This window comes from Dermochelys coriacea, chromosome 6, assembly GCF_009764565.3.
Source record: "Dermochelys coriacea isolate rDerCor1 chromosome 6, rDerCor1.pri.v4, whole genome shotgun sequence".
Classification (NCBI taxonomy): Eukaryota; Metazoa; Chordata; order Testudines; family Dermochelyidae; genus Dermochelys; species Dermochelys coriacea.
The window spans coordinates 17406553-17431920 of NC_050073.1; the positions used below are offsets into that span (position 1 = coordinate 17406553).

General features: G+C 48.3%; 1 protein-coding gene across 2 annotated transcripts in view; it reads left to right on the forward strand.

Moving 5' to 3' along the window:
- The first annotated feature begins 5318 nt into the window (after window positions 1-5318).
- PNPLA2 (patatin like phospholipase domain containing 2) overlaps window positions 5319-25368 on the forward strand; it is a 52469-nt gene continuing 32419 nt past the window's right edge. The window contains exon 1 of one of the 2 annotated variants that reach the window (XM_038404497.2): window positions 5319-5887. In XM_038404497.2, coding sequence (XP_038260425.1) covers window positions 5701-5887 — 187 coding nt within the window. In that variant the 5' untranslated portion in view covers window positions 5319-5700. The remainder of the gene's footprint in view (window positions 5888-25368) is intronic. The other variant, XM_038404496.2, reaches the window with a different exon arrangement.

The window sequence follows — 25368 nt, forward strand, 5'->3', positions numbered from 1 at the left end:
GGGGGGTGACCAGAGTAAGGGTCATAGGACTGGATCTCATGCTTGTGCTTCTGTCAGTTCCATATATCTTGGCGTTTCCAGCACAGTTTCTGGTTTTGCTGACTGGCGATAGAAGTGGCAGGGAAATGGAAAATCTTTTCAGAAAACATTTTTTGTGAATTTTCCTTGTTCCCCCATTTTTTCTTCAGAATGTTCCCACTAGTGCTTTGCTTCGGATCCTGATCCTGGGAGTTCTGGACTCCCACAGCGCACACTGACTTCAGCAATGGTTGTGGGCACTTGGCATCAGGCTCGTAGTTTCTATTATAATGGGGCAGTAGCTCCACCATAGCGGAGAATGGCTTACGGTTTAACAGCTGACTCGACTATGTGCTCTAAACGCCACATGCTGACTCAGATTGCCTTGACCTGTGCTGTGCCTCAATACAGTTCATCCTAGGGTCCATATTTGGGGTCATTGGAGGGGTCCTGAGACACCCCCCAAAAATCACATCCACATTTTACAGTTATGTCTTATTCTGCACATGGGGCTCAAACTATTGTACTCATCCACCCCAATTTTGTGTCAGCTGGCATCCAGCACCCACTGACCCTCTGGGGAAGCAATACAGGCATTAGCACCTCTGCTTACACAGCACTTCTGAGCAGAGATGCAAACTACATGGAAGCCATGGGGAACATTGACAGCTCTTTGTACCCAAAAAACATGAGTCTGATTCTGTTCCTTGGGAGATTTGCATGCTGTGTACAATCTGCCTTTGCTTGGAGACGGGCCACAATGGGGCTCTCCTTGGAAGTGCAAGTGGTGTTCATTACTTTGAGGGAGATCAGCTCCCCACAACTGTACCCTCAATTCCATCTACCTGTCTGTGAAAGTCCTGCCCTGGGCTCAATTGGGCAGCTCAGTATGTGGAATATGAAGCCGGGTATGATGTGTGGGACGGGCTGATCCGGGAGAGACTAGGTGCCACATAAAAATGACATCAGCAGGCTGGTGCAAGAATCCCAGCCAGGATGAATCAGTTCTCTGCTGGTAAAGCTCCTACCAGATAGCTTTCACCATGATGGACTAGAAGTTTTCCGGCCCCTGGAACAGGTCTGCTGGATACACACACTAGGGACACAGCACTGCAGGGAGGGGTGAGGGAATATGGAGAACAGGCATGCTCAGTTTGTGGGACAGCCACTTAGGACTTGTCTACACTGGGGAAACTAATTTGAATTAAAGTAAGGTATGAACTTAAAGTGCAGTATCTATTCCGGAACAAATCCATGGGCAGACATTAGCAGACCATAAGGTCTGGATGTTTTAATGGATGTTCTCATCTGATGAGATGAGAACATCCATTAAAATGAACGGAGGAATCGGTCTAGAGAGAGCTGCCACTGCCAGGGACTCGCTTGATGCATCTGCTTCTTTGTCAGCCACAACTTTGTTCAATGGCAGAACAATTAGGCCATACATACAGTGGCACAGTTGTGCTGATACAGCTCTGCCGCTGCAGTACGTGAGGGGAAGATACTCTGTGCTGACGGGAGAGAGCTCTTCCATGGGCATAAAATCCCCCGCACCTCCACAAGGACAGTTCACATAGCTCCATTCAGTGCCATGAAGAGTACTCTTTTAACTGAGAACATCCTTTGAGATGAATGGTGCCATTTCACACTTCTGCTTCCAAACCCGCAGGTAGATGTGCAGATCTCCTTCCCCATACGAGGCTCAGGTCTGGGGTAGGAACTCTGGATCTCGTCTCTCCTCCATCTTGATGCCCCCAGCTCTTATGTGCAATGCCATGGCTCCTCCAATTTTACCAGGGACAGGGAGGGCCCAGGGAGAGATGGGATGTGGTAGCTGAGTGATGGAGGGGGGTGCCCAGATGCACAAAAGGAGCTCAGCAGTGTTTGGGAAGCAAATTCAGCACCATTTGATCAAATGTTTCTTGAGATGCAGCCCATCAATATGAGATGCTCCTGATTATCAGAGTGCTCTAGAGTCCATGTGCACAGATATACTGGCATGTTGCAACAGAGTCTGGGATTTGTGGTAAAAATTTGGGGCCATTGGAAGGAGGATCCCCATATATGGCCACCCACAAAATGAGCAGTTTTAATTTTCAAAATGCTCAAACATCCATGTGCATAGGACAATTATCTTGAATGTTGGTACAGCACGATAGGAGCCAGGGTATACCTCCTGGTGCAAATTTGGGGTAATTTGGTCAAAGGGTTCCTCAGATACAGCCCCCACCCCACTAAGGACCTCATTTTAATATTCAAATTACTCTAAAATCCACAGGGCGGGGAGTGAGGTGGCAGATTTGAAAACTAGTATTCTGCAACCGGGCATAGGATCATGGGAGATGGGGGAGAACACCCACAGAGATGAACAGGATGATTCATGCCTCCCACAGCTGATGTGTCATTTCCATGGATGAATGGGGAAGTTCAAGCTTCCGCAATCCTCCTGATCTGCAGAGTGCTGTGCAGAGCCCCTTCGCCCTCTGTTAGTCCCTGAAGTGGAATATGGAGTCTTGGGCTTCCCTCCCCATTTCTGCCTCCAGCTGGTACCTGTGCTCCTGCAGCTACTGCTTTTCCTTCTCCCCATAGCCCCTCCAGGTGATGTAGAGATTAGTCACACCAAGGACTGGGATCCTCCTTTTAGAAGGTGATGTGTATGTATTCATGTGTGGTCATCTCACAGATGATGTGCAGGAAAATGGGGGCTGGGGTAAACAGCTGGGGTAGGCCAGCTACGGAGAGCAAAAGCAACACTACACACACTAAAATATATATTTTTTTCTTTGTTCATCAGCAACACACACACAAAAATAAACCACCCCATCATATACACACCTCACTGCACTATCCTGTATTCCCACAACGCACACAAAATCCACCCCACGATACACCCCCACTCCAAAACCCTGTATGCCCACAACACCCCCCCACGCACACACAGTCCAAAATGACTCTTCCCACATACACAAAGCACCCCAGAATACACACACAACATGCCACAACCACCCACCCCTCCAGAACTCTTCACCCCACAAAACCACGTGCCCCAGGCCAAAGCCGTCCATCCCCTTCACACACATCCCATCACACAGTCCTCAAAACACACACGTCATCACAATACACACAAGCCACGCCACGCCCCTACACACACACACACACACACACACAGTCATTAGGGTGCCTAGCTAGACTTCCTCTAAACACCACTCTATACCGGAAACCTACCGACTGCTATTCCTACCTACATGCCTCCAGCTTTCACCCAGACCACACCACACGATCCATTGTCTACAGCCAAGCTCTACGATACAACCGCATTTGCTCCAACCCCTCAGACAGAGACAAACACCTACAAGATCTCTATCCAGCGTTCTTACAACTACAATAATCACCTGCTGAAGTGAAGAAACAGATTGACAGAGCCAGAAGAGTACCCAGAAGTCACCTACTACAGGACAGGCCCAACAAAGAAAACAACAGAACGCCACTAGCCATCACCTTCAGCCCCCAACTAAAACCTCTCCAACGCATCATCAAGGATCTACAACCTATCCTGAAGGACGACCCGTCACTCTTGCAGATCTTGGGAGACAGACCAGTCCTTGCTTACAGACAGCCCCCCAACCTGAAGCAAATACTCACCAGCAACCACACACCACACAACAGAACCACTAACCCAGGAACCTATCCTTGCAACAAAGCCCGTTGCCAACTCTCTCCACATATCTATTCAGGGGACACCATCATAGGGCCTAATCACATCAGAGGCTCCTTCACCTGCACATCTACCAATGTGATATATGCCATCATGTGCCAGCAATGCCCCTCTGCCATGTACATTGGCCAAACTGGACAGTCTCTACGTAAAAGAATGAATGGACACAAATCAGACGTCAAGAATTATAACATTCAAAAACCAGTCGGAGAACACTTCAATCTCTCTGGTCACTCGATCACAGACCTAAGAGGGGCTATTTTTCAACAAAAAAACTTCAAAAACAGACTCCAGCGAGAGACTGCTGAATTGGAATTAATTTGCAAACTGGATACAATTAACTTAGGCTTGAACAGAGACTGGGAATGGATGAGTCATTACACAAAGTAAAACTATTTCCCCGTGTTTATTTCCACCTCCCACTGTTCCTCAGACGCTCTTGTCAACTGCTGGAAATGGCCCGCCTTGATTATCACTACAAAAGGTTTTCTTCCTCTCCCCCCTTCCTGCTGGTAATAGCTCATCTGAAGTGATCACCCTCCTTGCAGGTTTCAGAGTAGCAGCCGCCTTAGTCGAGTTCGCAAAGAGGAAAGGAGGCCTTGGGGCACCTTAGAGACTAACACTTTTATTTGAATCATAGAATCATAGAATATCAGGGTTGGAAGGGACCCCAGAAGGTCATCTAGTCCAACCCCCTGCTCAAAGCAGGACCAAGTCCCAGTTAAATCATCCCAGCCAGGGCCTTGTCAAGCCTGACCTTAAAAACCTCTAAGGAAGGAGATTCTACCACCTCCCTAGGTAACGCATTCCAGTGTTTCACCACCCTCTTAGTGAAAAAGTTTTTCCTAATATCCAATCTAAACCTCCCCCATTGCAACTTGAGACCATTACTCCTCGTTCTGTCATCTGCTACCATTGAGAACAGTCTAGAGCCATCCTCTTTGAAACCCCCTTTCAGGTAGTTGAAAGCAGCTATCAAATCCCCCCTCATTCTTCTCTTCTGCAGACTAAACAATCCCAGCTCCCTCAGCCTCTCCTCGTAAGTCATGTGAGCATTTGAGCATAAGCTTTCGTGCGCTACAGCTCGCTGCACCGGACAACACCCAGTGTTTCATGTTCTCTGTGTCTAGAAATCTCCCCGCTGTATTTTCCACGGCATGCATCCGACGACGGGAGCTTCCGCTCAAATCAATCGGTTAGCCTCCGAGGTGCCACGACTCCGCCTTTCCCTTCTGCGCATCGGGACTCACACGGCCGCTCCTCCCCAGCCTGGCCAGCGAGTGGACCCGTGTCACGCGTCTGGGCCGAAGGCTCCCGCAGCCCGCCGCCATGACTGCGGAGCGCGCCCCAGCGCCGCGCCCGGCTCCCCTTGCGGGCTGCCCCCGTCCCACGGAGCCCGGCGGCGGCGCGCCGAGCGGGAAGTCCCCCCCCCTTTGCATGGCCCCACCCGCCGGGAGGGCGGGATCGGTTCGCCCCCACCGCCATTAGCCGGGGCCGGAGTCTCCTCCCTGCCGCCCCTGGCATTTGGCGTGGGATTGGCTGCGCCGGCCCCACGGCTGACAAACCGGAGCCCCACCCCCGGCAGGCCCGCAGCCGATATAACGCGGCCCCCCCCCCCGCCCTTCTCTGCCGCTCATCAGGTGCTGGCAGCGGCAAGGGACCGGCCCAGGAAGGGAGGTGCCGCGCATCCATCCCCCTTTATCCCGGGCCCGGGCCGGCAAAGCCCCGGAGAATGTGAGCGGGAAGAGCGACGCACGCGGACCCGGGGTGCCGCAACTTCTCCTGCCCTTAGCTCGCTTTTGCGGGGCTTGTGCCCCGCCCCGCCCCGCTCCGCTCCGCTCCGCTCCTCCGCTCGCGTTGCCCGGGCGCGGCGTTTGTCCGCTGAGGGCTTGGCGAGCCTCGGCTGCCCGCCGCCCCGCACCCCACGTCTCTCTCTCCTGCCAGAGGCGCTGCCAGGCCGGGAGGCGATGTTCCCTCTGGACTCCCCCTGGAGTATCTCCTTCGCGGGCTGCGGGTTCCTGGGGGTCTACCACGTCGGGGTGGCCAGCTGCCTCCAGGAGCATGCCCCCTTCCTGGTAGCCAACGCCAAGACGATCTACGGAGCCTCCGCCGGAGCCCTGATGGCCACGGCCCTGGCCACGGGAGCCTGCTTGGGTGAGGAGTTCAACTAGCTTTGGGGTGGGCGGCGGTGGTGCTGGGAAATCCAATAGCCTGGCCCCGCTGCTAGTGCAGGGCAGATCCGGCCTTGTGCCTTCCCAGCCTATGTCAAGTAGGGCCGCTGTGGGGGTGTCAACCTGGGGTTGTGGCGCGTGTGTGTCATAAACGGGTGGCACCTTAGAGACTAACAAATTTATTAGAGCATAAGCCCTCGTGAGCTACGGCTCACTTCATCGGATGCATTTGGCGGATGCGTTTTCCACCAAATGCATCCGATGAAGTGAGCCGTAGCTCACGAAAGCTTATGCTCTAATAAATTTGTTAGTCTCTAAGGTGCCACAAGTCCTCCTTTTCTTTTTGCGAATACAGACTAACAGGGCTGCTACTCTGAAACCTGTCATAAATGGGTGTGTGTGTGTGGTGGCGGAGGAGGGGGCGTTCATGATCCTGCCCTAGATCCTGGCTAGATGGGAGGTGGGCCATGGGATGGAAAAGCTTGAGATCCACTGGACAAAGGAAGACCGATAAGGGATCCGCTCTGTTCACAGGAACAAAGAATACACTTGAATAGGCAAACTAGTTTGCCCCCAGGCGATCCCTTCTGCTGGTAAATTCTGAGCTGCACATAAGCAGTTTTTTTTATTTTGTTTTTTTAATGTAGAAGCTCTTTGAATCAGAGACTGTCTCTTATGGCTTGTCTTTCTGGGGAAGTTGACCGGCATAATTGTTGTGGAATAAGCTATTTGGGAACAGCTCCACCTGTGGACACTATTCTGGAATAAAAATGACTCTATTCCAGAAGAGTGGCAGCGTGGGATCTCTTTCTTAAATTATATGTATCTTATCTACCTTCAGGGAACTACTGCTTCTCTATTCTCCCTTCAAAATATCCTTTCAAGTTAGCTTGTTATACAAGACCATGCAGCAACGCTGAGCACAGACTAAAACCAAAGAGGAACCTTTGATCTGAAATAGAAAGTGAAAACAACCCATATTAGTCTTGTTGTTTTGTGGCTAGACTTCAGAGAAGCTGTTTTTTCACAGACCAGCTTCTGTGTAAGTGATCACTATAGGCCTGATATAGCCCATGAAAACTTATAAAAGGATGCCTAATGAGTACAGTGGGCCTGTAGTAGATGTTTGTTTATAGTTTTCAGAGTAGCAGCCGTGTTAGTCTGTATTCGCAAAAAGAAAAGGAGTACTTGTGGCACCTTAGAGACTAACAAATTTATTAGAGCATAAGCTTTCGTGAGCTACAGCTCACTTCATCGGAAATGCATCCGATGAAGTGAGCTGTAGCTCACGAAAGCTTATGCTCTAATAAATTTGTTAGTCTCTAAGGTGCCACAAGTACTCCTTTTCTTTTATTTATAGTGTAGTTGATTGGGGGGGGCCCTTTGGAGCAGGGGTGGACAAACTTTTTGGCCTGAGGGCCACATCTGGGAATAGAAATTGTATGACAGGCCATGAATGCTCACAAAATTGGGGCTGGGGTGTGGAAGGGAGTGGGGGGGCTCTGGAGTGGGGCCAGAAATGAGGAGTTCGGGGTGCAGGAGGGGGCTCTGGACTGGGGTGGGTGAGGGCTCTGGCTAGGGGGGCAGGCTCTGGGGTGGGGATAAGGGGTTTGGGGTGTAGGATGGTGCTCTGGGCTGGGACCAAGGGGTTCAGAAGGCAGGGGTTGAGGCATGGGAAGGGGTGCAGGCTCCAGTTGGGGGTGTGGGCTCTGAGGTGGGACTGGGGATAAGGGGTTTGGGGTGCAGGAGGGTGCGCAGGTTGGGACCGAGCGGTTCAGTGGGAGGGGGAGGAGGGGTGGGGAGAGGCTCGGGGGTGCAGGCTTTTGGTGGCGCTTACCTCGAGTGGTTCCCGGAAGCAGCGGAGTGTCCCTTCTCCGGCTAGGCCAGGTGGCTCTGCCCGCTGCCCTGTCTGCAGGCACCGCCCCTGTAGCTCCCATTGGCTGCAGCTCCCGGCCAATGGGAGCTGTGGGGGTGGCGCTTGGGGTGGGGGCATCATGCAGAGTGGAGCCCCCTGGGTGCCCCCTACACTTAGGAGCCAGAGGGGGGCCATGCTGCTGCTTCTGGGAGCCATGTGGAGTGGCCCCAGACCCTGCTCCCCAGCTGGAGCACCGGAGTAGGGAAAGCCCCAGACTCCGCTCCTCAGCGGGAGCTTGAGGGCCAGATTAAAACAACTGGTGGGCCAGATGCAGCACACGGGCCGTAGTTTTGCCACCCCTGCTTTAGAGTATGTCTTGCAATGCAAACTGTTTTGTACATTGTAATGCATTGATAAAATGTGGAACTTTCATTCAACTTTGTTCTAAAAAGATACTTTCGTTATAACATTACCATGCTAGGTGGGAACTGCTGTGCATTCATGGTACTGGACTAGCATTATGGCTGTGATGCAGATTGATCAAAGCCAATCAATATAGGAAATTAAGCATGACTTTTTTTTTTTAAACCTGCATCATTGTTGGACTACAATGGTGCAAGCTAAGCAAAGATTCAGCTTTTGACGAAGTTCTGTAACTTTGGTGTAGTTAAAAGAAACATGCTCGTTGTCACTCTCTTACCACTGTGTGGGGTTGGAAACATAGAGCAGATGAGTTCTTAATGGCTTTGTACTGGAAGCAGAAAAGTGACTGGAGGAAAAAGTGGGGACAGCATATAATGTGCTTATGAGTTTGGCCACCCACACTGATTATCTGTGTCTCCAAGAAACCAGGAAATCTCTTTAAATAGAGAGGCTGAAAATAAGGGGGACAAGAGGGTAATCACCTTTCTAAACCTGCTCTTTTTCAGGATTCAACCTTCTGTTCATGTGTTTCCTCTGGAACTTAAAAGGAAATGTAGCTTTACAGAATGTCTCCTGCACAGGTGTACAAGTCAGCAAGTTTTGTTTTGTTCGTGTATGCCATGGACAACAACTAAGTGAGCTCATAGGGGGCCTTGTGGCTGTTCATTCCTGAACTGCTTAAGATGCCCTATAATACAAAGAGTTCAGTGATGCTGTCAAGGCTGATTCCCCACTCTGGCACTTCAAGTGCAGAAGGTGGGGGCCCGCAAGGATTTTAAAAATTAATACTTGCCACTCCAAGCTTGTATTAAACTCACAAGGTTACAGCTTCTCTCTGACCTTGGCTTGGTAAACACTGCTAGCACCCAAACAAAACCCCTTTTGGAACCCAGGAAGACGCACTTGGGAATTCCTTCCTGTGGGGTACCCTCAAGCCCTTTCACCCCACCCTTCGGGGAAGAGCTAAGAAAGGAAACAAAAGAAATTAGCTGTTGCTGCCAGCAAATTAAATAACATATGCATAAACCTCTTAGGACACCAAAAATCCAATCCTGTGTTGGTTTTTTTTTTGTTTTTTTGTTTTTTTTTTTAAATCCTATAAAGAAAATGAGTCTGGAACTTAGGCTTTTGCTAGATTTTTAAAAGAGCAATTACAAAAATTAAGCACCCAAAATAGCTTACTTGGGGGTTCAGCTTAAAGGTTACAAACAAACCAAAGCATCTGGGGTTAGCTCAGAGGAGTCCATTAGCCATAAGAAATAAACAGAAATAACCCTAATCGCATCTTTGTAAACATTCCTGATCTACTTAAACATTTGGGAGTGACAAATAAGTAGTTCTAGGATCTGATGATTTATGATCATACCTGGCTTAAAGCTTCTCATAGCATAACTGCTCCCTGTTCCTGTCTTTTCCGGAGAAAAACAGACACAAAGAGGAAGTCCCCCCCCCCCCCCCACTTTTTAAAAAAGTTCTGTCCTTTCCATTGTCTCTTTTGGTCAGGTGCCCATTCCCTTTCGTTTACCTGGGGGACTTCTTTAATCCTTTACATAAAGCATGTAGAGAACCGCCACCAAGAGGGACTTGTAGCTAACTGGCTGGCTGGGTGTCCTTAAAAGGGACCAATTTCCCCCCCCCCCATGATATTAATTTATCATAGATGAAATGTCCAGGAAACTTTAGTCACTTGGTGGACTGGATTGCCAGACCTGTATAGCTAAGAAATGCCACCATGTGCAACATGCAGCAATATAATGGATTTTAAAATGTTCTATGTAACTAAACTGAAGAGTGTGTGCGCGTGTATACACACTGAGGCATGTTTTGTGTATGGCTGTGAAGAATTCAAAGGTGAAGGGGTTAACAATGACTCACAAGCATCTGCCTCTTTATACTGTGATATAATCACACTCTAAGCTTGGGCACAATAACAAGTGGTTATACTTGCCACTTGGTGTCCTCTCCACTCCCTTGATCCCCGGACGTTAGGCCTTTCTAAAGGTTCTGTCTATTCTGTGGGACCTGCTGTGGTTTTGGAGTGGGGGGCCTGCATGCAATGGATCAGGCCAACTTGTGTGGCAAGACCAAACCATGTTTTACCTGCATCGGGGACCTATAGGCCAGTGGGTCTCACGTTTCCAGACTACTGTACCCTTTCAGGAGTCTGATTTGTTTTGCATACCCCCAAGTTACATCTCACTTAAAAACTACTTGCTTACAAAAATACAAAAGTGTCCCAGCACACTGACTGAAATATGGCTGGTTTCAGAGTAGCAGCCGTGTTAGTCTGTATTCGCAAAAAGAAAAGGAGTACCGGTGGCACCTTAGAGACTAACAAATTTATTAGAGCATAAGCTTTCGTGAGCTACAGCTCACTTCATCGGATGCATTTGGTGGAAATGCATCCGATGAAGTAAGCTGTAGCTCACGAAAGCTTATGCTCTAATAAATTTGTTAGTCTCTAAGGTGCCACCGGTACTCCTTTTCTTTTTGTGAAATATGGCTGACTTTCTCATTTTTTACCATAGAATTATAAAATAAATCAATTGGAATATAAATATTGTACTTGCAGTTCAGTGTATAGAGCAGTATAAACAAGTCATTGTCTGCATGAAATTTTACTTTGTACCCCTGGTTGAGAACCACTGCTATAGACTGTAACTGGTTTTCCCCCAGCGTGACTACTTCCATGGTGACGACCAGCCTAGTTATAACTGCGCCCTATGGGACCTCAAACACTTATTTGCAGGGAATGTGCCAGAATGTACCATGGGTGGGGAGTATATGGGCCATGCATACTGCAGTCTGGGACTGTAGCCTTGCTCCTTGTGCCAGTTGCTCTGGTGGAGGGGGGTAGGACTTCTTTAATCTATAACTTCCCATGGAGGAATCTGTCTAGAGAGAGCTGCCACCGCCAGGGACTCGCCTGATGCAGCTGCTTCTCTGTCCACCACAGCTTTGTTCAATGACAGAACAATTAGGCCATGTCTATATGTACAGCGGCACAGTTGTGCCAATACAGTTCTGCCGCTGCAGTGCATGAGGGGAAGATGACAGGAGAGAGCTCTCCCATGGGCATAAACTCTGCCCCCCTCCCCCAAGTGGCAGAAGCTATGTCAGCTGGAGGAGCTCTCCTGCTGACGTAGCGCTGTGCACGCAAGCACTTAATGTTGGTGTAACTTATGTCACTTAGGGGAGTACCTTATTCACACCCCTAAGCAGCATAAGTTATGCTGACATAGGCTGTAGGGTAGACAGAGTCTTCATTTCTACTCAGAGAATCGCATTGCCACCCTGATCTGCGAGAGAACTGTGTTGTAAACAAGAAACTGGGTGCCAGGAACTCCCAAGTACTGCTTTTGGCTCTGACGCAGATTCCCTTTGTAGCCTCAAGCAAGTCACTTATCCTGTCTACCGCTATTCCTGTTTGTATTCAGGTAGCACCTATAGTATGCCAGGTGTTGTCCAGACACACAGTCCCTGCCCCCAAAGAATCCACAATCAGGGACTTCTGTAAACTAAGATCAATAATATTTATTTGCCTATATCCTGGGGGGTATTGGGGGATAAGTGCTGAGGAGAGACTAGCCTAAAACCAGCTCCTCAGCTGGTGTCATTGAAGTCAATGAAGCCAAGTTGATTTATCTTCTGCAGAAGATTCAGTACCTAGATCCAAACCCTTCTGCCATTTGTAGGGTGGTTTGAAATCTGATCTGAACTTGGTGTCTCCCGTCTATTTCTGTAACTGTGTGTGGAGCTCTGTAGGTAGCTGGCAGCTGTCATTCTCTGTTAATGGGAGAGCAGATGAGTCAACAGAACACAAAGTGGCTGACTCTGGTTTGCCACTGAAGGTAAAAGTGGTCTTGGTGCCCAGCTGGGGCATGTCCAATGGTCCCTGCACCTTATCCCTGTCATAAACACTTGACTCTGAACCCTAGACTGTAGTTCAGAGGTTAGGCTTGGGGAGTGCATGGAGTGAATCACTAATGGAAGAGGACACAAAGGTTGCAGACTCCTGCACTTGTCAGCAAAACAGCTTTTCCTGGAACAAGCTATCAGTGGCTGCATGACAAATGCTGGAAGCTGGGTGGTGGCAGGTGCTGCAGGGTACCGATTGCTCAGGGTTCTAATGCTAATTGTAGCAGCTGCCCTGTGGTGCCCTCTGGTCATCAAATTAGAACACTAAAGTATCTTTGTGTTTCTATTGATTGATAAGCAGAGGGGCACTTCCTGTTAATTTGCCTGCAGATATGATTGAGGCTATGGTGCATCTGTACCTTGCCTCTGGACTCAACCAAACCTCCTCATGCCATGTTAAATGCTGTCTGGGCAGGGGTGAGGTTCTCTTGTATGTTAGCGCATTCTGCCTGATTTCATTCTGTCTCAAAAGTCCTGATCCAAGTCAGTGGAAAGACTCCTTCTGCTAGCTTCATGGGGCTTTGACTCAAAGCCCCAAGTTCCCTACAGTCGGGCTTCTGTTAGTAGCAACATCTTCCCAGTCTGCACTTGGTCCCTGCAGCATGTAACTATCATGGTGTCTGATTGCCTCCAGCTTGTCACTGGGTTAATTCTCCATCATCCCTGAATTAGGAGCAATTTATTTGTATTATGATTGAACACCAGTCAAGATCAGGGCCTCATTGTGGTGGAGGCTATACAAACATGGAACAGAGTCCCTGACCAAAGAACTGTTAGTTTAAACAGGGGCAAGATGCCACAGGTGAGTGAGAAACACAAAGCGAAGATGAGGGTGATAGTGGAAGGAACACAGTTTTGTATATGCACTCTATGTGGGCTCTTATTTTGAAATAATATAGGTGAACAAGAAGTTTTAATAAATCACAAATGGACCCTCACCTAGCTATTGTTAGGTATAGGTATGCCTCCGTGGGCATCACAGTAGATTGAGGATTTTGGATTCTTCCCAGAGGGTAGCTGCATTGCTAGCATATCGTCTACATTTGAAGTACGTAAGGCAGTGTCCTACACCAGTACAATGCCTGTGCGCTTGGTGTGGAGCACATTCTACATTAGAACCCTCTTAAAGTGAACTTGGATCTAGCTAAATACTTGTAGCGTCCCAAACAATTTCAAGGCATGTCAATGTGCAAATTACAGCTGTAGGTAGCATGAATCGCTTTTAAAATGTAGCCATGTCTGGGTCAGATAGGAGAAAGCAGCTGTTTTTAAACAGTAGGGAAGTGAGATGGGGCAAACTTGGATATGAACTCTAGGGCAGAACTCTGTTCTTAGTGCCATGGGCTATTTAAACTGGGGACCTTCTCTACTGTGCAGTAAAATCTCTCCTGACCCCACCCTTTGAGTGACCTATAACCATCTCCAATAATCCCATAGCATAGTTGACAGATCTGCCTTAGAGGGATGACTGCCGATATCAACTCTTTGAGAATTTGAATGTGTGGTTCTAGAGAACCTTGGCATTTTAAACCTTTCTGGCTTATGTAACCTATAATGTCCATGGACCTGTAACCATCTCCAGTATTCCTGTAATATGCAATTGCGCTCCCCTGTAGAGTAGTATACATAAATGCAGATTGGCTCCGCTAAATCAGCCACTTTTTTCAAGGAAGAGGCGGCTTTGTTGTACACCCCTGGTTACCACAAAAACATGTTATCAATGATTGACCTGAAGCATAAATCATCTGTGACACTATCAGCAAATGCCATAAAGCATGTAAGGACATCACCAGTAATGAGAATCCTGCACACACGGTTGTGAGCCAACATAGAGGAGGCCTCAGATTTATGAACAGGATAATATTGTTTGCTCATGACATTCTTTAAGAGGGTGTCCTTAGGTTAGAGGCTATACTAAGGTTTTATTGGTGTCATAGTTAAGACCTTTTGTCCCAGCCTTGATCTGGGACCGAGGCAATGGCTATTTGATGTTCAGGTCTATGTTCTCAGGTGATAACATAACAAGCTGTCATGTGACCACAAGGAAGAACACTGCTCAACACCAGAGACCTTTGTGGGGGCAGCACATTTTCCTTTCTGCTGAGGTTCCTTGAGGTCCATGAACAATAATAACCCCCTGCTAAAAAGGCGACCTCAGGAGTTTGTTCACAGAGTACACACACAATGGCTTATCAAGACAGCAGAGATTACTGTGTATGGAAAATGTTGGACCAAATCCCCCATTAACAGACCTAGGCAAAGCCCCCCCAAAGTCAGTGACCCCATCTTACATTAGCTGAGGTCTGGCCAGCGAAGAGTAGATTGGGAAGCAATAGTCTGACTTTCTGTGCAATCGTGGAACGAGGGAGGGAAATGGGACAGCCTGAAGCTGTCTCCACATGAAAAGGAGATTCCCCTACCCCAGGTATAAATTGCGTAGTTGTGGCCTATGGACAGCTTTTTAAGATTACAGATATCCACACAAGTTCTTCCCAGTAATTATGCGTGGTGCCTCACAAACACTAAGTAGCCACTATGGCCTTGTTTGGAAGAACTGCCACCTTTCATCTACATGCAAAATACTCCACTGATGTGTATGTTTCTTCCCCAGCAATCAGTCTAACCTACTCCAGAATCAGTAGAGGTGAAGCCCTGAGTCTTAAATTATGATGGTATGGTGCATCCACACAGGCACCATCTGCATGCTGCCAAATCTGTCAGCTGGCAAATGTCCTTGGCTTGCAGACTGACTGACAGTTTCCCTCCCACCCTGGTTCCACAGGTCCCTGACTTGCTGCCCCCTCACTAGTCTCCCCAGCTGGGAAAAGATGACCCCAATGATGATTGATCATTATTACTTGCCCCTCTCTAGAGAAATCCTTTTAAGATCATGTGAGGCCTGCTTATAATATGGAAAGTCTTTTCTTTTGTTTGTTTGCCATCGGCCACTGTTAATGCATGTCAGGCTAGCATTTTATTTGAAGAGAAATGGTAATTCTGTTCCATTGGCCTTTCAAAGGATTATATCAAGACTGACCTCTTCCAGACTGAATCAGTCCTTTTCTCCCCCGAAATCTCTTCTCAGTCTGAAATCTCCCTCAGCTTCTCTAGAGCTGGAAGTGTTAGGTAGACCAAACTTAAGGCTTGTGAACTGTGTGTGTCTGTTTGTCCAGTAGCCAGTTGGATCACTTCCTCTAAATTGAGTGACTCAACCACATTAACTTCCAAAGCACTGGGTTTGCAGATGATTGTGGTTGGACTCTTGCCTCACACTCCTTCTCCACTCAGCCCAGACTATCTGGGCCCGACTCTTTTGCTTGTTGCCTTGCTTCTTCTGCCGTTTATACACGTGCAAAGTGGGTGTAAGAGACCTGACCAGCATGAGTGAGTGAAGCCTTCTGATGTAGTTGCATATTGCACAAGCCCCATACTGCTGTAAAGGACTGTGCAAGTGGCAAAGCGGTGGAGAATCTGACCCTCTGCTCTCATGAGCTGGCAGGGTTTGGAAACTGACAAGAATCCTGCTGTCAAAGAGCATTATCTTTGGGAGTTTCAGCACCCCCTCAGCTCACAAGAACGGAGCAAAGACAGTGGGTGGCATTATGCTTGTGTGCTTGCTCCCCAGGCAAAATACAGCAGATGCCTGAATGCTGAGCCTATTGGCATCCTCTCACACTGGTGGCTTTTCTTCATAGCCTCTAAACTTGCCCACTTCTGTTACCCAGTTCAGCACTTTTGGCTCCCTCACTCCTTCGGTTGCAAAGTGTGCCTGGTAGCACAGAAGGGAGGGGAGCTGGACTGTGGCCTCGGAGCTCCCAGAGTCCTGGAGATTTAGGAGTGGTCACTCTGTAGCATTCTTGTCAGGCTGCCTGGCTTGTCAAACAGTAACAAGTACATTAAAGGGGTTGGCCGATGGTTTCCTCTTCCTTGTCTTTTTTGCTAACTACTCTGTGGCTTTCGTGGGTAAGCTTGATGCAAGAGGCCACAAAGTGATTAGAATGTCCTGTGACCTTTCTAAGATGGCTCCTGGGAGGAAGGCATTACTCCACTGTATTAGAGTTTATGTGTGATGCTGAGGCCTGGCCTGCCAAGACACCTCTTAGCAAAAATGAACGTGAAGATTCTCACTCGGATTTCCTGGGCAGAAGAACAAAAGGGGGTCTGTCTGGATCACGCTCAGGACTGGTTGCAGGCACAGCCAACAACTTGTGACATCTGTTCACAGTGCTGTGCAGGTCGCATGGAACATGTGTCTGTGGAAAGTGATCTCCAACTAAAATGCCTAAACAAACCAGACATTGAGGTGATCCCAGCAGGGATTAATTAGGGCAGGTAATTTGTCTGGTCTAATCAATGCCTAGAGGGGTGAGGTGCGGAAGTCTGTTGCCATTACATTTCAGGCACAGCCTTCTGCAGCTTTGTAACTACCTGTGATCAGACTGCAGGAGCTTCAGACTCTTCAAGGAATGATTCCCCCAGACTATGAATGAAAGAGTAGGGACTTTGCTGCAGACTTGTGTATTGGGGGGGCCAATCTTAGGAGCTCTATAATTAGAAGCTCATTGCAGCCTGCTGGCCACCTCCCATAGTCTACAGGTACATCACTTATCCTCCATGATGCAGAGGATCATTATAGGAAGATGACTCCTCTCTGCCTCCCCACAACACGGCTAAGGGATTCGGATGTAGATCTCTCTCCAAGTCATGGTTTTCCCTTCCTAAGTCTTGGACCTTGTCCATGCTGGGAGTTTTGCTTTGATTCCAGCCACGGCCAACTAGTTTACGAGAGCAAACACCTAGCGTCATCCCTGTGGAGCATACCTGCTGTGATGAAACCAGGATGAGCTGCACCAGTACAAATAGTGGCTTTTCTCTGTCTAAGCTGGTGCTGGTGCAGCTGTTGTGATGGTTGCAATCTGGCAAGTGACAGTGTATAAAACCCTGGTGAATGTGTTTTGAGCAGCTATTTTCCAGACTCCTGGCTGAATGGGAAACCTTGATTATTGTTCCTTGCTGTGAAGAGGAAGGGGAAATGGGTTCATACCACAAGGCGTCTCTTGGAGTTTTTGAAGACCCTTGTTCGGAGGTAGGATTTGAAGGCTGCAGCGTCTTGGAGACTTTCTCCCCTGCCAATTATCATGGCTGAGAGGAGCAGAAACTGATGAAAGATCGTAATGGTTGGGTGAGCCCTTAAGCAAGGCCAACATGACCTGCCCCAATCCACCTCTTAGTGGGGTCCCTGGATGCAACTTATTTAGGGCTTGGCTATGCAGGAAGGCTATGCTGGCATATGGTAGGGTGTGACTTTTAAACCACTATAGTTAAAACTAGTATAACTCCATGCATGGATGCATTCTGAAATAAGTGTGTGTGTGTGTGTGTGTGTGTGGACAGCTACCAGTATAGTTCTACTCTACCCTGTTGACAAGCCCTAAGTCTCCTAAAATACATACATGTACAGAGAAGCCAATTCCAGGCACATTCTTAGCTCCATGAGGGCTCTGCTCTGCCTGGCAGATCTCCGGCTAGACTCTCCACTGTCTCGTGACTCCTCAGGCTTCTATCCTGTTTAACAGCTTTGTAGGAGGAGCAGAGGGTTAGCTTTTAAACAGGGCTGCATGCTATGCTTTGTGACTAGTACACTCGGATCTCAGTTGGTTAGAAATGTCAGTCATTTTTTGTGCCCAAGAATCAGCTGCTTGTGGGCCATGGTGATAATCTTGCCTTCATTTTTGGTATTGTAGCATCACGACCCCAAGAGAACCTGCTAACCTTTCAGCCCTTCCTCCCCACTCCCATAAGTAAATTCCATATGGAACGGGATTCCTTGCAAAACTAAATGTGTCCCTAGTCTCCTCCCAGGGTGACTCGGAGCAAAATTTCTCATTATGACTTAGTTGCTGTCAGTTTGCCCTGTCGACCTAATACTGCTGGAGAAAAGTTGGCTGGTGTAAGGTTGTTAATACATACCCTCATGATGGAAGGGCAAAGAGGACACAGCAAGTGGGGCCATAACAGGTTCAGAGGCAGGCGCTTGGCATAGCATAAGGTGGCTGGCATATAGTGCCAACTGGAAAAGCTGATCTCTTGTGCACAGAATGTGCTTGGAGCCTAACACTGCTCCTCAAGGGCCCTGGTTTTTTTTTTTTTTTTTCATGAGGATATAAGCACACATATATACTGTTAATTGTCTGTTCTTTGCTGTCTTTTATCCCAAAGATAAATAATGCAGACTGTGTATTCTTAATGTGTATGAAAACTGTAACTCCCTTGTCTCCTGCAAACAAGTAATTATCGGAAGGATACTGTCTTCTTTGTGGTGGTCCTGGTGCAGTGCTAATTAATGAAAATTGGTGCAAGCTCTTGAAGTCTCTTCTTCTTATTGTGATAGGTGCTGATCTTCGGTGGGAGGCTCTAGCAAAAGGAGACTTCTCTACATGCACATATTAAGAGATGAATCCCTGGGCTAAAGAAATTACGGGCTAAAGAGACTATTCAGACACAGGAAGTATTACTAGCCCCCCCCCCCCTTTTTTTTTTTTTGAGGCACAGTGAGATTAATGACTTGCTTGAGCTCACAAGGGGAGTCTGTAGCAGAGGTAGGAATTGAACACAAGTCTTCTCAGGCCTAGTTCAGTGCTGCTGAAGACCCGGGACAAGACCATCTTTCCTATCTGGGGAATGGGAATTTTTTTTTTCCTCTACATTCAATGGGATTTGAGTTAGGCCACTAATCCCTGGAGTCGATCTATTTTAAACCTTGACCATGTGGGCCCAGGTGGGGTTGGAGGAAGAATAGCAAGGAAAGTAACTCGCTTGGTAATCTGACACAGCCAGCATGACTCCTGTTTGTGCTCATCCCCCATGGGTTAGTTGTTGTTAACTCCCCGGCCCAGTCAGTACAGGGCCCAGATCTCAACAGAAGCAGTCTGGCTTTCTCCAGTCTGAGTGAGTGACAGGAGAAACCGTGGTGATAAGGGCTGGTTCTCATCAGCTGACTAGGGCAGAAATGACCTTTGTTCTTGCTGCTTTCCAAGGCAGATGGCCTAGAGAGCTCTGCAGGGGTGTGGGTGGGGATGTGCTATGCATGGTCGTTCTGCTTCCCCCAGGTTTTGAGGCTACATGAAATCTGTCAAGTACTCTGTGGATTTTTCTTTGTGCTACCCTCGAAAATGGGCACAGGCTGATGGCTGCTTTTTTTGCCTCTCCTGCCTTGCAATGGAAGTAGTTCTTGCTGAAAGGCTGTCTGATTCACTGCAGCTTCTCAAACAGCTGCACCAATGCTACAGAGCAGATGCCCAGCTATGTAAACCCGTGCAGCTCTGCTGATTTACCCCCATTGAGGAGCTGGTCTTAGCTTTTTGTGTGGGTTGGGCTCTTTCTCCCAAAGCAAGACTCCTCTGTGTCATAACCCTTTTGCATCTATACCTTGGGGCAAGAGCATGTAGCCGATATCTCCTGTAGTGGAGGTGTGCCCAGTGTGACACATTTTGTACCAGGACAGCAGCTTTCACTGTGCTGGTCTTGGCTTGTCCTGCAGACCTGTCAGCTGAGCGCCTGATTCTTCACTGCCTCCCACCTTGGGTAGTCACTTAACCCCATGTGAAGCAGTTGTCACTCACTCGTGAGTTTGAGTGGTAGCATTTTCCCTGCACCTGAGGCACATTGGACTAGTTTCAACACCATTGGTTTTAGTGGAGTTGCTCCAGATTTGAACTGCAAGAGAATAAGGCCCCATTTTGCCATGTGTGTGGTCATCTATGCCTGTACAAGGCAATAGAGAATCAGGTCATTTAACTCTCCTGGAGGGGGTGTGTGTGTATGTATTTGTCTTCTGTCTTCCTGCTTCTGACATATGCAGGGTGGGGACCTCAAAGAAATGAGCATTGCAGTTTACTTGGCATGCAGCTCCTGATCGATCACATCTATAGATGCCACATGACAGAAAGTTCTAATCTCTCCTTAACCCAGGAGCAGGGGGTCAGAACAGAATCATCCCTTGTGCTTAGTGGGTTTCATTCTGTCCCTACATCAGAGCAGTTCCACTGAATTCTGAAGAGTTGCCTAGAGAGAGGGCTGAAGTAGGCTCTTCAGTATGTCTTGCTAGATTCCTGGATAGAGAGGGTCAGTCTTATTTTAAAACCTCCCCCTTTTGTGCTTTGTTCTGCCATGCCAACATCTCTCTAATGCTGCACTGCTGATCACCGTATTAAGACTTACATAAGGGAATTATCTTATGATGAAAGAAAAGATGATCCAGGCTGGTGTAACTGCTTTAATCGCAATAGCAACAAAGCAGAATGATCCTGGCTGCCAGTCTGAGCTAAGCTCTTCTCTGCCCCCTTGCTCAGTAGCGGCTCCCTTATACATGGCTTGGCATAGGCAAGCATTTCAATGCCTGATACAAAGGCAGTTGTGAGTCAGACTGCTGGCCACATGGCTTACTATTGCTGTGCAGTGCCTTGGACTCAGCGTAAAGATTTTAGATGTAAAATGTAACAAAGAATGGCAGCTCATACAGTTCACCTGCCTGCTCCCACTAGCTCTCCCCAGTCTACTCTGTTTAGCTGAAAAAAACACAACTGAATTCCTGTTAGCCCTTCATGGCCAATATATACTGCCTTGCACTCTGGCAGAGTTGCCAACTGAGTTCCATCTATGCAAGACAAACAACTGTGCTTGCATATGGACTCGGGGATGGTGTCTTACTGCGCTATGTATGCGGGTGGGAGGTGGCAGCATATGGGATGATTGACTTGTGAGAGCTGCAACAAAACCCAAGGTGGCTTAAATCCATTTTTATCTACCATCTCCTCACTCTTCGATGGGGCAGGGAGAGAGGACAGACCTATTTCTAGTTGCGGTTCATCTCCTAATAGGAAACTGGACCACAGCTGATGCCGCACCTCCTGGTCTCCTAAAGGCTCATTTTGGGGTTAGTCTTTTAAAATAAACTGTGGCCCGTGTCTCTCTAATCAGACTGAAACAATTAAAATAACCTGTACATAATACCCATTTATTAGGGAGGAGGGCTGGCCTTGTGGCTGAAGCACTGCCCTGGGACCCAGGTGAAGGATGTCCAGTTGTCCACTCTGCCATACCCCATGTCTTTAGGCGGGTCACATGAAGCCAGACCTCCTAGTACTTGGCACCTATAGTCTGGGCCAGGTGGATGCTGAGCCCTTCTGAAACAACCTGCTGAGCCCTTTTGAATATCTGGCCTTGATTGTGGGGGCTGAGCTCCATCAACATTTGTTCCTTGATCTCGCAGCTTTAGCCGCTCGCCTGTAAAATGGGGGTGTTGAAGGATAACTGGCCCCTTTGAGAGAATGGGTTCAAGTTACCTGTGACGAGATGGATGGGGTCTGATACAGGGCACCTGGCCTCTAGAATGACCCAGGCAAGAGCAGCAGAGAGAGGATGAGAGTTGCATGAGAGCCATAGTCAGGAGCTGCTGGTGGGGGGAACTAGTGTAGAGAGAGAACTGATGCACTATTGGGGAAGTGCTGTGGATGGGAGTCATTGGAGAGAGCTTAACAGAGCAGGGAAGCCCTGGTGAGGAGAAGGCTTGTGCAGAAGCCCCTCGATAAAGGGGAAGAACCAGGCTGAGGGTTGATTCTGGAAGGAGGTTCCCACGAGTAAGGGTAGGACTTGTCAGCGAAGGGGTCTCCGGAGCAAAACACTGCATCAAGCTCTCTTGCAGAAGGTGTAAGTTGCAGGCTGTGGGAGAGGAGTTGGAACAGCCTGGGGACCTTTCAGGGGCATAGAGGCCCAGGAAGAGGGGCAGAGGAATTGAATTGGGACTATTGACTCTCTGGTGGGTGGCCTGGAGATGGTCCCTGGTGTGCAGCTGCTGCTACGTTTTAATCTGTTTTACTTTGGGGTTTTGAGAATCGTCATAATCTGAAGGATCTGTTGATAGTTGCATTTATACTAAATTTTTTTTTTTATGCCCAGAAGCAGGGCTATAATTGGGATGGTAATGTTTCTGTCCTCCACCAAGGAGGCGATGGTCAAGTTTGATTGGTGGTAGAGAAGATAGGGAAACTTAGTCAGCCTCAGGGACTGTAAGAGAAACTGAGGCAGGATTTGTCCATCTCCCCACAGGAGGGCACCCTGGTGGGGACAAGTCTGCTGTAGAGAGTAACAGTACTTGCTTATCTAGATAGGGGAACTGTAACCGATCCCTTATTCTGCTCCCATTGGAAACTAGAGGGAAATGAGCCAGAAAACTCAAGGAAAAAAGCAGGCTATTATTTATGGCCTATGGCCAGGCTTTCTAGGAACCCTCCTTCGCAGAACTGTTTGTACAATGCTGTATCTGAGTTCTGCACAGGCCCTCTGACGAATGAAGCATTTACCATAGGAGTAGGGGATTGTGCAACAAGGTTAACCTATAGGTTGACCTGGGGGGGAGGGGGTCTGTATTTACTATGTCTACAGTTGAGAAAAGCCTCCTTTCTCACATGCTCATCGGGAACAGACAGCCAATCCCCGTCTCATTAACAGGTGCAAAAGCAATGGGGTGGGGTGGGGGGAGGGACTGAATCTATTTAAAAAAATTTAAAAAAAAAAAGTCCTAGAGGAACACTTTGTACTAGTATGACACTCCTTAACATGCTTGGGTTTCATATAAGTGATGATACCAAATGCCTGCAAAAGATTCATGCTAATTCTAACTCAGAGATAGGCAAACTATGGCCTGCGGGCCACATCCAACCCATGGGACTGTCCTGCCTGGCCCTTGAGCTCCCAGCCGGGGAGGCTAGCCCCCGGCCCATCCCCTGCTGCCCCACCCCCCGCAACCTCAGCTTGCCGTGCTGCCAGCGCTCTGGGCGGTGGGGCTGTGAGCTCCTGCCGGGCAGTGCGGTGGCATAGCTGGCTCTAGCCGGGGGGTGCAGCAGCCAGACATGCTGCTCTGAGTGGCATGGTAAGGGGGTGAGGAGCAGAGGGGCTGGATAAGGGGCAGGAGATCCCAGGGGCAGTTAGGGGGATAGGGAACAAGGGGGGGGGTTGGATAGGCATGGGAGTCCTGGGGGGCCTGTCATGGGGTGGGGGTGTGGATAGGGGACAGGGAGCGGGGGGGGGAGTTGGATAAGGGGTGGGGTCCTGGGGGGCCAGTTAGGGGACAAGGAGCAGGGGGAGTTGGATGGGTGGGGAGTTCTGAGGCGGGCAGTCAGGGGGTAGGAAGTGGGAGGGGGCAGATAGGGGGAGGGGACCAGGCTGTTTGGAGAGGCACAGCCTTTCCTACGTGGCCCTCCATACTGTTTTGGAACCCCGATGTGGCCCTCAGGCCAAAAGGTTTGCCCACCCCTGTTCTAACTCCCCTTACAGGACTCTGGAAATATTTTAAATAGTTTTATGATCTCTGGATTTATACAATTTCCAGACAGCAAACAAAATTGAAAAGGTGTAGAACATGAGACGCTAATGACCATGAGAAATCCAACACCCACCCCTTCACACAGACAAGATGCAGTATATGGTTCTCAAAAAGAAAAGGAGGACTTGTGGCACCTTAGAGACTAACAAATGTATTTGAGCATAAGCTTTTGTGAGCTACAGCTCACTTCATCGGATGCATTCCGTGGAAAATACAGTGGGGAGATTTATATACATAGAGAACATGAAACAATGGGTGTTACCATACACACTGTGACCAGAGTGATCACTTAAGGTGAGCTACTACCAGCAGAAGCGGGGGGGGGAAGGGGGGGGAAACGGGACCTTTTGTAGTGATAATCAAGGTGGGCCATTTCCAACAGTTGACAAGAACATCTGAGGAACAGTGGGGGGGGGATAGTTTTCATTTGTGTAGTGACCATCCACTCCCAGTCTCTATTCAAGCCTAAGTTAATTGTATCCAGTTTGCAAATTAATTCCAATTCAGCAGTCTCTCATTGGAGTCTGTTTTTTGAAGGTTTTTTTGTTGAAGTATTTCCACGTTTAGGTCTGTAATCGAGTGACCAGAGAGATTCAAGTGTTCTCCAACTGGTTTTCTAATGTTATAATTCTTGACGTCTGATTTGTGTCCAGTACATGGTTCTGGGATGCAGGAAGCAGTCACTGCAGAAAAGCCATGTATGACACCAAATGATCTGCAATACCTGCTCTAGAGATGGAGAAACTGTGGCAGACACAGTAAGGGATACTGTTTTCAGGTGATGTGCTGCCTGGTCTTCACCTTCAGGTGGGCCAAAAATACACACATGGGTGCTGTGAGCAACACCCACCCCCACATGTACAATACACTGCAGGTGCAAACCCCTGATAATTCCACTGCTCTGTGTATGCAGTTGTTGGTATAGGCATAGGTGTCTGCTTGTGAAATGCAGGTGTAAGTGTGTGCACATGCCTGGGGGAGGTTAAGGCCTGACAGTCTGGCTGTAAGTGACATGTCCAAGGTCATGCAAGTATCTGTGGCAGAACCAGGATTGGAACCCAGTTTGCCTGCCTGCCATGATATCCGCTGTTCCTCCCCCAGTGAATAGCCTGGTATAGGTTCTGTGGTGGTCCTTCAGCATGGATGTCACCTGTGAAGCATAGCAAGAAAAAACTGAAATGTCCAAATCTTAACTGCACTGTTTCTGCTCCAGATTCTAAGGACTTGTGACTTGCAGTTATTGCTTGTTGGCTTTTCATGGAGTTAATTTTCTGTTCATTTTGATGGTAGGTGAAGGAATCTCTTACCTCTTCCCTTCTTGGCATGGTGCCCCTTTTCCCAGTTTGCTCAAGAGCTTTGACATGCTCCCTTCCCATTCTGGATTTCTTAGCTTGAACAGCCGATCAACATTGTAAAAAGTCCAACCAAACCCACTGCTTGCTCCGCCCTAAGGAGCCCGGAAGAAAGTGACAGCATGAATAAAAGCAACAGACAGCCTGCAAGAGACAGCTAATGAAGAGGACTGCACCCTCCCAGTTACACTGCAGTGTGATTCCCTGGGTTACCCTATGAGAGGCAGAGATGACTTAACCTTGGAATTCAGGGAATGGTTCTTAGTTTGCAGCCATGCGAGGTTCCTTGTAAGTAGTGAACAGAGACCATTCTGGCAATCAAGTCACCCAAGGAAAAGTTCCATAAGCAAATCTTCTCTCCCTGTGAAATTTCCATGCTGTTGATTTGCAAATCCTGTTGCGCTGAATCTTGTTTACATCTGAAGTTGGCCAGGAAATGGTTTTTCAGTCCCTGGAGAGGTGTGTGGTTTTTTTGAGATTTCAGTCTTTCCCCATCATGAATCAGGATGAAAAGTCAATCTTAAAAATTCTCA